Below are 15148 nucleotides of genomic sequence, written 5' to 3' on the forward strand. Positions count from 1 at the left end.
ACTTTTTCCCACACAGCCAATAGTTGCTTGCCTGAAGCTGCTTTTGATTTTTACTTGCAAATGAGTTTGGTCTATCTAGTGTCAGAAATGTAACCTGTTAGGATAGGGAAAGGAAATCAGTTCTCCTGGCCTGAAAGTTCTTATAGTTGGGCAACTTGAATGAATGATTTAATTACTAACTAAACAGGAATATTGGAATTCACTTTAAGTGGTGTAGGAGGAAAAAAGTCTCTAGAATGTTTGTTGACATACCTAGTGCTTTTCATTTAGGAATTGAATTAGTCTTGTAGTCTAGAGCATTGGAATAGCATCCAGGAAAGCTGCATGTTGGGAGGACTCCCTGTGAGGATGGCAAGGTGCCTAACCTCTCTGATTTGATACTCTGTGAGAAATGCAGTAAATTTACTGTCCCATCTCAGGAGGATGTTTTGAAGTTTTATTAAGGTCTTCTGGGCATTTTCTTATTCAAACAGCTGAAAGAAAGTAAAAATCTAGGAATGGTTTTCATCTTTTCACTACAACTTGACATAGCAAAAAAAGCATAGCAGTGCAGGGAAATTGTAGCATGGGTGGTCTGATGAAAAATAATTCAAATTTGGTTTTCTACTCAAAGTAAGATTGGAAGGAGCAGAAATTGAGTTAATGGCTCATTTCTTCTCTCCTTATGTCAGAAAAAGATCATCTGAATTTGTATTTGTTATAAGATTAAAAATTAAATCCTGTATCTGTACTTTTATCCTAATGATGATCTTCATTTAATGTGCTGGCTTTTCTTTCATGCTTTTGTTTTAGATCTTGTTGCTAATGCTGCTAGACAGGTGCTCAATTCAATTATTGGCTTTGAGCAATTACCTAACATGTTTGTGATTAATGTGAAGGCTTGGGTTTAAAAATCAATTTGAACCAACCTGCTAATAACAGAACTGATTAAAAAGATCCTCTTTTAAACTAAAGGCTACAGTAGAAAATCAAAATAAACCTAATTCCTTGCTACTGATGGTTTTCATGCATTGGTTTGCTTCATTGTCTTGGGTAGTCAAAACTGGGTTTAGCTGACTTTAGTTTATTTCCTAGTTGGCTAGGAAAGAACACTCTCATGTACTGTAAATATTATTGTAGAGATGATTTATTTACATTGACTAACCATTGATTGTTTTAAAACACTGTCTGTTTTGTTTGGGTAAATTCACAGCGTAATTGATTTGGTCTATGTGCAGAGCTGACACCAAATCTTTGAGACTCCCAGGCTGCCTTTTCAAGCCAGAGCTGTTGAGTAAGGGATCTCTGGGGAGAAATCCTGTCATTCTGTGTCCAGTGTGGAGTATATGAATGTTATTTTTACCAAGATTTTAAGAAGGGTGAATGTTGTGGTAACCTTAGAGAAACTGAGTATAAAATCTAGCATCTACTAGAAGAGCTGGGATTAGCATTTTTGAGGGAAACTTTACTTTAAAGAAGAAAAAGCTGTCTGTCTGTTTTTTTGCCTTTATGATTTATGAGGGAAACATCACAGAATTGTTGTGTTGCAAACGCTAGGTTATTCTTATTTAGACACTTGGGGTTTTTTTACTGTTAATCTCTATTTAGTTCCAGGATTTCAGAATAAAATTACGAAGCTTACAAGTTTCATAAAATACCAGCAATTGTCCAGAGCAATTTAATGTGGAAAGGTTCCTGTGGGATGGGAGACTTATTCTGGGGTCTCAATGGACAACAGCAGCAGCACTACCTTACTTTGTTGTATTTTTGAATGGAAATAACCAGTGGCTGCTCAGCTTTTTGCTGTATTCAGTGCTGGGAGTGTACTGGGTGGTGTTAGGAGCAACCCCCTGAGGCTGAACCCTTGAGGAGCCTTAAGGGGGGCCCTGGTTTATGAATCTGGGCGAGAGGCAGGTGCCAGAAGGCTCAGCTTCGCCGCGGTGGTTCAGCGCCAGCCAGGCCCCACTTGGCCGCTCGCTCACTGCTCCCCAGTGGGGTGGGGGGAGGAAGAAGAGTTAAAGGGAGAAAACTGATGTGTTGAGAGGGTTTAATAGGTAAAGCAAAAGCCACGTGCACAAGCAAAGCAAAACAAGGGATTCCTTCACCACTTCCCCTGGGCTCAGCCGTCGGCAGGAAGGCAGGGCTCCATCATGTGTAACGGGGCTTGGGAAGACAAACGCCATCACTCTGAACATCCCCACCTTCCTCCTTCTTCCCCCAGATTTATACACTGGGCATGACACCCTACGGTGTGGAATGTCCCTGGGGCCAGTTGGGGCCAGCTGTCCCGGCTGTGTCCCCTCCCGACTCCTTGTGCCCCCCTCCCTGGCTGCTCACCGGTGCGGTGGGGTGAGGGGCAGAGAAGCCCTTGGCTCTGTGCAGGCCCTGCTCAGCAGCAACCAAACGCCTCTGTGTTACCGACACTGTTTCTGCACAACTCCAAAACACAGCCCCACACCAGCTACTGGGAAGAAAATTAACTCTATCCCAGCCAAAACCAGTGCTGGTGGGGAGTTTAAACTTAACCAGTAACAGAAGTTTGAGCTTGTAGTTTTTCTAAAGAAAGTAAGTGCCAGGTTGTTTTTACCTTTAAGTAGAATTAAGCTCTGTTCTTGCTTGTGTATGAAAAATAGGATTTTATGACCAGTAATATGAGGCCTGAAAGTGAAAATACATAAAGTTAGGTTGCATTTGGACCTTACAATCTCTGATACTGACTCTTTAAATTGAACATTTTGGATTTCATGGTCTGTGGTCTGATATTTGCTATAAATTCTGTATTCACTGGAAGATGGTTTCATTTTTATATAATAGCTAAGAATTGAGACTTCATTAAAATATCCTGACCTTGCACATCTAATTATATATACACGAGGAATGATTTCTATGTTTATAGAATATTTGAGATCAAATATATTGAGATGAAATTGATAAGAAATAAGCCATTAATTCCAGCTATCAGTCTAATTTATGATACCCCATTGGAAAGTTAAGCCTGAGCCAAAGAACTGGGCAGAATTAGAAATGGATTTGTATGTTTCAATTCATTACTGACTATTTAATTAAAGTTTTATTATTGAATATCATTTTGTATAATCAGAATAAATCGGGCAGAATGTCTTTGGAGTATCTGGTAATTCCATTGATTAAATTCAGATGCTTTTTTTTATGATATGAGGATGAAATTTCAAAGTGTAAGCAAGCAATTACATAGGAATAAACTGTAGCTGTCCCTTGTGAAGACCTGTAACCAGGAGCTTGGGACCCTAATTAAAAGGCATTTCTGTTCCAATGCCATATTGTTCAGCCTGGAATTGTAGGAAGCAAGTAAATATTGTTTTGGGTGCCTATTACAACCAAGGAGAGGTATTCTTTTACTTTTTAAAGTAAGTTGGGAAGATTTTAAAAGGTCAGATTCTTAAGCTGTGCAAAACAGAATTCGCAAGCAGACAGCATCATGTAGAGGAGGCTTGGTGACCCAGCGGGCAGGTAATTAGCAGGTAGTGCAGCCCTGGTATGTAACTCCTTTTGATTTTCAGTACCTCTGTGCCATACTTCTGTGTTTCAGGCCTCTTAGTGTTTTACATGGCAAGAATAAATAGAAAAAGCTTCTGAAAGATATATTCTCTCTCTGACCTTTCAATGCATTCAACTGTATACAAGTTCTTGAATGGTATTGTTGCTAAACCCTGAAATTCAGCTATTCAATATACCTACATACACATTTGAGATACGCATTTAGGCAGTCATTTCAGATATTGTAATTCTGCTGAGTAAGCAATACCTAAAAGAACAAGAATTATTTTTTAAACATAGAGGCTGCTGGTAAATAAAACTTTAAACGTATATATATGCACACACAAATATATACACATATATGAATGTGTATATATACATGTGCGTGTGTGTGTAAATAAATAAAATAGCTTTTTCAGCCAAGGGTTTCCAAAACCACACAGCTAGATGGAGGCAGGCTTTCTTCTGAACTATGCTAATTTGTAGGAAGGTTATTTAACCTCAGTTTTACTATTTTCTTGTAATAAAATGTGTTCATCACATCTGGAAACGAAATCCAGAAATGTTTGACTAGAATCATTCCTTGTGTTAATAATATTAGTTTTGTCACTTGTTTGTTGACAAGGCTGTGTAAAAGTTTTGATAAATGGTTTATTTATTGCAGAATAAACAACATTTTTCTTGATAAAGAAGGAATATTTCTTAATATTTGTGAACAATTTAGGTAAATTCATCCTTGCTCTAATACCCTTTTGATTTACATGTCTTTATTTTTACTTGTTAGCTTGAGCAGATGGAACTTGAAGTTCGAGAGATCCCACCTCAAAGCCGAGGAATGTACAGCAGTCGAATGAGAAGCTACAAACAAGAAATGGGAAAACTTGAAGCTGATTTTGTGAGTTTTTAATGAATTACCTAAAGAAGGCATCGATCGGATTTTTTAAAACATAATAATGCAGTTATTCAGGCAACTGAAAGGTATTTTTGAGTAGTTTGACAGATGAGTTCTGTGTGTATCTTGCTGTGTTCTGGACAGATGAAAACCAAACTAGGGAAGTGAAGCTTTTCTTTTTGTAGCACTCCCATACCAGTGTTCAAGTTGCTACCTTGCTGTCCCTTTGCCCTGGTTCTGAATTGTTTCTGTGCCATTAAACATTGTCAGTGTTCATGCTATAGGCAAAATAGCTTTTGATCCGGTTTCTCAAGGAATGACTGGTAGAACATCAGAGTTAATACTTAAATTACTGCATAAGTATTCTCTGAGTGGAAAATAACAGTTTAAGACAGCTTGTAGTGATGTGGTCAGTAACATGAAAAACAATATAATCTCCAATCCATGGAATTTTTGAATGTAGTTTCTCATGTGCAGTTCATTTCTTAGTTTCTGTGATTTGTTTTCTATTCACTTAATTCTTCCTGACTTTTGTACAAATTGGTTATAAATAATACTTTTTTCAAGTAATGAATGCAAACTAACAAGATTCCCTTGTCTAGGGGATTCTGCTACAGTTATCAGTCCTTTTTTGTGGCTGGAATTTGCACTGAGTAGATATAGAGACAAAATTGTTTCTTCTAAAATCCTGAAAAAGTTCAAAGGGATTGCAGAGTGTAAGGAAATGTGATGTTAATTGGCAGCAGCTCAGTTCCTGCAGGGTAGGGAAAAAGAAATAACTAGTGACAGTATTTTCTATTTAATGGAGAACTGTGAATTTTCTCGGGTTGCTGGCAGCAGTTTATTCCTTCAGGGGAGGGGAGTCAATGTTTATACCTGCATCCAGGAAATCCAGCTGACTGTCACTCCTCTCTGATTCTGCCAAGTTGAAGAGATGTACAGAAATGTCTTACTTTAGAAGATGGTTGCAATTTTGTGAAGTTTGGAGAATGTTAGGGTAAAAAGACTTGCATCAAAATTTTGCAACAATTTCATGATGTTCCTCTGTAGTAAGCGTGCATGGCCTTGCTGGCTAAACAGTGGTTTCCAAGAGAGAACAATTTCTGGAGCAGTCGTGAATGCTGTTTATCTTCTCAGGTGTGGGAGAATTCACTGTCAGCATTTATTTGTTGCTGGCCTATTTCTCCATGTAGGCAGACGGGGGAATTGGTACTTCATATTCCTAAGCAATAGGAAGTGGGGGAGTTCAGAACCAGACACTCTTTGTGGAAGAGGAGAAAGGAGTGTGTATGGAAGAAATGCATCAGAGCCCTAGGAGTTATGTGATCAAAAGAATATAAGTTTGTGCTCAGAGCAAAAAACATGAGAAAGAGGAAGGAACAGATCATAATAATGGGAAAAAATAAACAGCCCACAATTCAAGGATGGCATTCAGCAGATCAAGGGAAGAAAATGAGTGGAGTGAAAGACAAAGTACTGAAAGAAAACAAGTTATGCTTGGAAAAATCTCAGTTATATAGAAAATAGTGTTCTTAAAACTAAATGCACTACATAATTCCAGTTCCTAAGTGCTAACATTATTTTAAGTTTGTATGTGATGGTTTCAGAATCTTTCTGGATTGTTCTCCAGTCAAATAGCAACTTGTTGGAAACTGTAAGACAAAATGTTTCAGTTGTGAGTTCAAAGAGAGAAGAGGGGAAGGAAAGGAAATGTTATTTTGACTTTATAAGCTGCAGGGCTGTTGAAGGTAGAAATTTGAAAATACTTTCTGGATGAATTGTGACCTGTTTCACTGTAAGCAAAGCGTATAGAGTTTATGTAAGAGCTTTAGCAGACCTTTAGGGAAAGCAAATCGACATACTTTTGAAATTATGTCACTTTTATAGATGAAGGGAAATTTTTAACTGGAAATGATACTGGCAGTTTCGAGCTATGACCGGCTTACAGATTTGCTGGTCAAAGTTCTTGGCCCTTCTGAAAGGCATGCAGATGTGAGCTTGCAAAGTTAAGTGTTGTTCTCTATAAATGAAGTTGGAATCTCAGCTGGATCCCGCTGTATTCTGCTTGGCTTTTCTTCCTGTGTGAAGCAGTGTGTGCACTGAGCAGAGTACATTTCTCAATCATCTTGGAAGTATGTGTTTCATATGAAAGAAAGCATGTCTGTGAAATTAATTACAAAAATTATATACCTCAGTATACAGTCTTTTTTGTTAAGTTCTGTACTTCAAACGTGAAGTTAATGTGGAACTGGTGCTGGTCACTTTTATATTCATCATAATTAACACAAGTTTTGATCTTGTGGTTACTTGTATGCCTTATAAAATCTCAAAAATTTGCCCTCACCCAAGCAGTTATGGAAAACAGCAGCACAGCAACATATTTGAAAGTTAGGAGAAGGAAACATGAGGTATGTGGACCGTCCGCTCTTCACTTGCAGGATGGACGGCATTAAGTTTTCTTTGTGACATGTAATATCTAATTGGTGAGTTTATTTGATGATCTGCAGTATGTGTAATGATGACAAAACACTGACTATGACTTTAATATTATTTAGTACATGTTGTGGCATCTTAATGAACATATAGTGTTTTTTTTCTGTGTACTTTGTCAGAGTATATTCTGAAAAATAAGGATTTAAACTTGGTTGCTCTGTACTTTAAAAAGTTACTTCAAACATGGCTTACTTGTCTCCGACTTTGTAATCAAATAAAAACAAGTTGAAAATAAGGGATTTATTTCCCCTTATTGCTAATCCATGTTATCTTGAGTCATGTCTGCAGTTATCAGTGCTCGGCAGTCCAGAGGCGTGTGTGGAGGCAAGGACATCTACCCCATGCACTGTATTGCACACGGGTAGTTGGTAACTCACTAATTACATTAAATCGTATCTGAGGAGAAAAAGCCACCTTGCTTCATCTTGGCCCTCCCTTTTGGAGATGGATGGTGGTAATAAAAACCAGAGTAGCTCCTTTTTGTCGGTAGAAGTAGTCGGATAGCATAGCACTGTGAATACGGGTGGGGAGAACTAACAAAGCAAGCATTGCACCTCAGATCAAGGCAGCAGCCCTTCCTGATGGTTGCCTCAGTGCTGCGTAGGCTGCCATGGGGAGCAGGTGCCTGGGGAGAAATGTAAGATTAGGGCAAGTGTAAAGTGATGCTTATTTGCGGAAAAGCTGCGTATGCCTCAAAAGGCAGTTTCAGGCTTGCTTAGTGTGTGCGATAAACGTATCAAACCAGAATAAAACTGTTTGTTAAACCGTGTGCTGCAAGATTGTAACTTGCAGGTGTTAATCTTGGCTTTATTATGCTATTTTCAGCAGTATGTGCCGGTACCGCACTTCGGTAGCCGAGCTGCGTTCCCGCGGGCGGTGACGGTGCCCGGTGCTGGGCTAATGGCTCCATCTGGTGGCCCGAAGCGGAGTTGCAGACCACAGACGTGCTTTCCGGGTCCGTAAAGGTATAGGGACCACCTACCAAAGAGTTCCTGACATTTCAAACAATCCCCCTATGAGCAGGTGGTTTTCCTGCACCTACCAATGCACCGTTCTGTGGTTTAAGCCTGTAAATATTTTCTTTTCGACTCTTTCAGCTGTAGAATGGCCGTGGTGCCTGCCTGTGTGAAGCAAGTTCTGAATGCAAAAAAAGCCTTACATTTTATTGCAGTCTCTTAAGTACATGGACTATAGGTATTGTTTATTTTTTTGTAAATAAAACATTTTTTTATGTGAAAATAGCCTGTGATCTTTAAAACAGTAGGGATATGCAGTGGTAAAAAGCTTTCTAGATTTTATAAACTTATTTTGACTTGAAATTATCCCAGTTCATGTGAAACTGTAACTATATAAACTTGGCAAATGTGTGGTTATCTGCTAGTGTTTGTTTTTACTCCAAGGATTCCATGTACTGGTTCAACATCAAGGCACCATAAAAAAAAAAAGGGGGGGGAGGGGCAGGGGCCCAGAAGTCGGCATTTTCCTGAAAAGTTTACAGCTGAAGCATGAGGCATTCAAATAGGCAGGGAAATACAAAAATCCAGTAAGCGCATATTACACAGCAGCATTCCTGTTACAAAAATGAGTACTACACAATCAATGGTGAAAGTGGGATGGGTATATTTAACAAGAAAAATAACCATCAAATAAATACAGGAGGCAGGATAGGAACTGTTCAGATTCTGTCACGGCAGCACGGAGGCAAACTGAATAGATAACGTTTGTTACCAGTCCAAGAGACAGCACTCATTCCTTTCTAAAGACTCAGGGTGGGTACTGGTTTTGGATTCTGACCTTCAACTTAAAGCAAAAAAAAAAAAAAGGGGGGGGGGGGGGGAGAAGTCAGAGGCATAGACAGATACATTGTACAAACCTTGACTAAACATTTAAACATTTTCAGCACTTAACAATAGCTTCGGTTCAGTCAATAGTGAAGATACGTATTCACATTTCATACTTCCTACAGGTTCTGTTTAAGATCATTGTTCAAATGACAACTGATGTTAAGTTTTAAAAACATTTAAGGAGATAAGCAATGGATTTTTATTTGATAAAGTTAGCTTTTTTGTGTGACTCTGAAGTACCACCCAAGTCACCTGAACAACTACTACAGCTGTCAGTTATATTCTGGCTGCTTTTGCAAATAGTGCTGCCCTTATTTTGGGTTCAGTCACCTGCCCAGACAAATATTCATATGGCTCTAAGTGTAATGAATGACATCTGTCAAACAACAAGTTAGTGGCCTGTATCTTTATGGTGAGAGTCTTCCCTAGCTTTCTGGTTTGAGCTAAAACTTTAGAGACTCAACTGTGGCTGCTGGATTATTTTGATTTATAAAGCAAAGCATCATTGCTTTGTAGTTGCAAAGTCATAAACTGTGTGTGGGACAGATCTGTGTTTCTTGATAGTTGTATCCCAGCAACGTTATTAAAAACAGGGAACTCCCCATGATACATGTCATGTGTGCACGTGCACCCTGCACGGCCAGCATGTGTGCTTGTACTGAAAACCTGATCTTGTTGACAAATTTGAAACTTCTGAAATCGGATTAGTTTCTGCTATGTGAGCAGTGCAGCTCTTTTGAACAGGGCTGTGGAGGATCTGTTTTAATGCACGTGAGATTGAACTGATTATGTTTCAGAAGAAAGAATGTGAAATATTTGACCATGTGCCTTGACAATCTGATTTTGAGAAAGCATTTTGTGAACAAAAGTTCCTTCACTGTGCTGTTTTTATAGATACTGTTACCTTCTTGAGATAAGCAATCAGTCTTCTACACTGTGCTCAAACTGCTCTACACAGAGGCACTGTTTTGTTTTCCTCTCTTCCTTTTCTAGTAACTTTTAATGTGATATTTCTATGCTTGGCTGCTGCTGAACAGTAGGCCAACTTCTACAGCGGTAAATTCTACATTGTCTTCTGTTTGTTTTCACTTGTGTCCCCACCTTGGTGAGTTTGTGATGAAAAAAGGTGGAGGCATTTGACATTTTACAGTTAAGTTTATTTATAATACTGCTATTTTGAATGGGTAAAAAGTGATACAGGAGAGAATGTTGGGGTTTTTGTGGTTGTTTTTTGGGTTTTTTTGGTAATGTTCAAGGCTTAAACTGAGTTTTTGATGAAAGATTAAGAGGTGGTACAACTTAGATCCCCTGTAGAAAACTTGCCCTAATTTATTTACATCTTAGATTTCTTTTTTATGGTTTTTTGTGAAGTATGAAGAAGGAAGGAAACTTATCTCACTGTGGATTTTACTAGTGATGACGTGCTTTTCCTTAGAGGCAAGTGTGAAAGATGGGAGTTAATATGCTTAATTTGTAATTAACCTAAGGGGCTATGGTTGTTTTAACTCAGATTCCTGAGAAGCCAGACCAGCGAACCACACTTTACCTCCTGGGTTTTATAATTCTGCAGGTATTGCTTATAAAGAATCCTTCCTTCCATGTTTGACTAAAAAGATGCATCTCATAACACAATATGTGAAGAGTTAATACGCTGAGTAAGGGCAACCAGGCAGCAAGTTTTTAATGTCAATAAAAAGAATTCCTTAACTAGATTCTTCTCTCAACTGGCTTTACCTTGATACTCACAGGAAATTGTGCGTGTCTCTCTCCAGAGACATTGCTCATCTGTTAACATGTAGGGGTAAGACTGGTGGGTTCTGCGGCACGCTGTTTGCTGGTCCTTCAGCAAGTCAGTGACTCTTAACGGTGGAGGTGATGCACATGATTTTAAGAAAAAACAGTTCACGAAGCACTAGGCTTGGCTGAGTGATTACAAATGAAAGTGCTTTCAGGAAGTGATTTAGTGAGTCTGATAATTCTGGGGTCTGGCTGGGGGCTATAAGTGAAAGGCATATTGACTCACAGCGCACTGTAAGCATTCATGCCTCTTTCCTTTCCTCACACACGAAATATTTCTGTATTAAATGAAGCTGAAAAGTGGTCTCTGGCAGAATGAAATCCTTCTGTAAAATGTGTTTTAAGGCATGTAATAGAAATTCAGCATGACATCAGCTCTGCCTTTTTCACTAACTGTGCTTTCTCACCTGGCAGTCTTCCGACATATCTGGATGCTTTCCCAGGTGGAGAACTACCGTTTCTCTATTTACCATGTAATTTCTTCTTACGTTAAAACTACTACTTCTCAAAGTAGTAGAATTAAATCTGTCTGCTGTTCATCCTAGCAGATAGGGGGAGAAGCAGCATCCACTCAAAATTACTTCTACCCAGCTGGTGAGTAAAGTGAGTTCATAATACAGAAACTGAATGCTGTTTATTGCGGGGCAGGAGGAGGAAGGCTTTTATGTTTCCCACTTTCTTGGTGATTTCTTATTTTAGTGAAGTGATACTCCCCTACCTGTCATGCAAAAAGAAGCAAGCTGTCATTGTCCTGCTTTTGATAGCAGCAGTACTATGATAAAGGTTCCGCAGCTGGTGTGGGATGTGATGACAAATAAAGCAGAACAGAGCGTATCTCACTCTCCCTTTGTTGTATGGCTCACCTGCACTCGTATAAGTAGAAGTTTGATTTGGTTTATACCATGAGTTAGAAACATAAAGATTTCAAGAAGAAACAGCTCACAATCTGAGCAAACCATCATTTTAACATGCTTGCTTTACACGCTAGAACTGCTTTTTCAAGTTCCTTAATGTGTTATTACTTCCCCCCCTCCCCCTTTTCCCAGCTAGAGTGAGACTAATTTGTGTTTAACTCTAAAATAGGGAGAGCCATGTGCTACTCATAAAGCAAAGAAATAGGGAGAAGGTACTGGACTGACACTGCAAGGATTAATTATAGCCCTTTTCACATTTTTTGGTTTGTTTGTGCAGGGGCTGACACTAGATGGCACTGTTTGTTTGCAAAGCAAGTACTTTTTTTTTTTTTTTCTTCCCCCCTCCCTTTTTGTCCCTGTTTCTTTTTTTTCTTTTTTTTTTTTTTTTTTTTTTTTTGCTTTGGTAGTAACTGAAATTACTGTTTCATGAATAAAATATTTCTGGTGGGATTTGCATTTCTATATTGGCTGAAGATACTGTGTTGAATGTTTTATTAACCAGCCCAGTGCAACTGTCAGCCTATTAAAGAGATCCAATGGACCCTGTTTAGCTAAATAAACTAAATAAATCCAATTCGTCAAATTGTGTTCCTGGCTGTTTATTTTCCATTCGTTTGATGTACAGTTTATTTTAAGTTAAAGCCACATAGTTTTAAAAATTAATGTGAAAATAGAATTTAGTGTTTGAAACATGAGGAGACTATTTGCCATGGCCAAAAATAGCTCTCCTTTATGGTGAAGTTGCCATCTGGTAAATGGTGAACTTTTTATTGGTGCGTGATTAACTGTCCCATGTCAAAAATTAGTTTGGCAAAGGAGTGGTTAATGGCTTTTTTTGCCTGCTTGATGGGTTTTTGTTGCTTTCATGAAATGAAACTTGAAATACAAGCACTGCTGTTAAAAGTAGCTATTTCTACCCAACTTCAAGAGGTTTGTGCTTCATCCTGGTATTTTCTCCATCAGAATTCAAGGGGAAAATTTTATATGATCATTACATATTAAATGCTTGTTGAAATTCCAATTGCATCATGGGCAAATATTAGAGTATAAAAATCTCTTTGCATAACTGAATATATTGTATCTCTGGTTGTCAAACAGCTGTCAAACATTACAAATAATAGCATTCATTATATTCTGCTAGTACAAATAATATTTTAGTTACCTCGTTTTTTGCTAAAAATCTTTGCCATAGGATAGCAGGAGACAGGCTATGAATTTATGGTAATGTTATTGGCATAATGAAAATTCTTCTGTGCCAGTTAAAAATTCCTGTAAATGCAGATATGTTCTAGATTTGTTAATAAGCAAAATGAAGAAACAGTAATGGATGTATTCTCTCTTTCCTGCTGATTCTTTCCATAATGCTGCTTTAGTGATGTTACATGTTAACTTTTGTGTGTTTTACAAGACACTGAAGTTGCCAAGTATCATGTTTTGCATAATTTTATTTTTATGATTTCAGGTTTCTGAAAGTGCTATACTGAAATTGAGTACAATAGAAACACAGTCAGTTTGATTCTGTTTCTGCCTTTTCGCTCAGGAAATCCACTATAACAGATTAAGTAGTCGTTGTGAAGAGCTAATGTGTTAGTATGGATTTGATAGTGTTAGAGATTCTGAAGGAAAATCATTCAATCAGTTCATTCTGTCTTTTTTTCTTACAAATTACAGATTAATTTAACAAAAACTGTTAAATTTTTGTCGCCACTTCTCCCCCAAACTCTAACCCAAGAACAAAGTAGATACTTATGCAGCTGTCTTCAGTGTTAGACAGAGTGCTATTTCCTTCTGTAGGTAGACTTTCACTTGTCCTGAATAGTATTAAATTTCTTTAATATTTTCAAGGGGCAAATATTTAAAAACGCTATTTAATAACTAAACCACACAATGTTAGCCTGTTTTCTTTCTGATAAAACCTCCAATTTGTGCTGTAAGCTGGCTCTTTTGAACATAGCAGTAGTAAACACAGAAGGAACTTTGTGGTTCTTTAAAACTGGCTAGCGCAGGTAAAAAGTGATGGACTTTTACAGCAGTGGAAATGTCTTGTTTCTGGCTTAAGACTTGGTGAGAAAGGAATATAAAGCGAAAAAAAATACAGTTGGAAGTGTATTAGAATGATCCCCCCCCCCCCAATGTTCTTTACTATGTGAAGCATATGGAAAAAGCGTGACCATCTCTGTCCTTTTGTTTGGTAACTTTTTATTTGTATTCTGCAGTCATTTAGTAGTCAGTCCCAAGTACAGTCAGCTTCCCTTAAAGCTGCCGTACAAACCACAAAAAAAATGGTTCTTGTCCACAAAGTCTATTTAAACTTGCTGTTGGGGAGGAAATCCCTGCAAAGGCTAGACGATCTGCAAGTTGTATGTTTGACAATTTAATGCTTGTATTCGTTTATAATAAGTGGATCAAATACGGCACTTCCCTTACTTTTTGTTTGCTTTTTATAAATTGCCTTTAGGGTGCTAGCGCTAGGAAAATAAGCCTTTTCCAATATTTAATAGATACTACAGAGGTTTTACTCCTAAAAAAAGTTGATCAATGAAAATTAGAGTAGAAATACAAAGAACAGATGGTAAAGAGCAATATAGCAGGGGGCTTCTGGCATCAGCAGTAGAACAGAGTAATTTTTCCTGCTGTACTAATATTTAACCATTTCTGGTGGATTTAACGAAAAAAAGGGTTTTGCTAAAAGTATCTGGTGCCTGGTGCATAAAGAGTAAGAAATTAGGGAATGTGTGTGTGGGCTCTGCATGTTTCCTATTGAGTAGCTTTTGTGCTTACTTTCTGAATCCCCACAACTTTCCAACACGTCCTTAGTTTGTTGTTTGTGTGGTTTTTTTATTATTTTCAGATAAGTTCAGAATAGAATGAATAAGGGCAGTGTTTGCCAACTTACCCTCCTGGTCAGCATGGAAAAGTGTTAGGTAGTCTTTTGGAAAACACTGAATAGCAATTGCAGACTTTGTACCTGTTCACTAAAGACTCAAATGTGAAGATTTGAAATGCAAGTCAAAGAAAAGGCTCATATTGTGTTTGGTGGGTCTTGGCTTGGCCCTTAGATAAAAAATGCTCCTGCATTATGAAGATAGCACCTTCCTTTCCATTGATTCATGAACAGAACACTTTGAGCCATTATTAAATCAATCTGTAACCTTTGTGAGGGTGTATCACCAACCGGGGAAAAAAGTGGTAGTAACTATTTTATTTAAGAGAGAATAATGACATTAATATCAAAGCAAATTCTCATATTTCAAAATTTGGACATTAACTTTCCATAATGATGGTTGATATTTTGGGATGTGTAACTGCATGTATTTTGACACAGAGATCCCTATTTATAGAGTGGCTAACACGAAAGGTTTTCTACCCATGAGTATAGCTCTTTGGCACTGTGATAGTGAACATTAACTAAATAGAATTTTGTAAAGAACTGAGTTGTTATGTTGATATGTTTCGTGTGATTATTTTTGTTTTAAGAAATATGGATTAGTTTCAGTATTATGGATTGTTCCATTTGCAGCTGCCTTTGAAACTACAGGTTTTCATCTGTTATAATCTCTAGCATCTTTAGAAAAGACTAGAAATATTTTTATAATTTCTAGCATCTTTAGAAAAGACTAGAAATATTTTTATAATTTCTAGCATCTTTAGAAAAGACTAGAAATATTTTTATAATTTCTAGCATCTTTAGAAAAGACTAGAAATATTTTTAT

The 15148-nt window shown here is 37.7% G+C and overlaps 1 protein-coding gene across 7 annotated transcripts in view; it reads left to right on the forward strand.

Annotated features, from left to right (window-relative positions):
- The window catches only part of VTI1A (vesicle transport through interaction with t-SNAREs 1A), a 276781-nt gene that overhangs the window by 9499 nt on the left and 252134 nt on the right, over window positions 1–15148 (forward strand). For all 7 annotated transcript variants that reach the window (XM_037401452.1, XM_037401455.1, XM_037401458.1 and 4 more), the window contains exon 3: window positions 4280–4390. In XM_037401452.1, coding sequence (XP_037257349.1) covers window positions 4280–4390 — 111 coding nt within the window. The remainder of the gene's footprint in view (window positions 1–4279; window positions 4391–15148) is intronic.

Source organism: Falco rusticolus, chromosome 9 (genome assembly GCF_015220075.1).
Source record: "Falco rusticolus isolate bFalRus1 chromosome 9, bFalRus1.pri, whole genome shotgun sequence".
Lineage (NCBI taxonomy): Eukaryota > Metazoa > Chordata > Aves > Falconiformes > Falconidae > Falco > Falco rusticolus.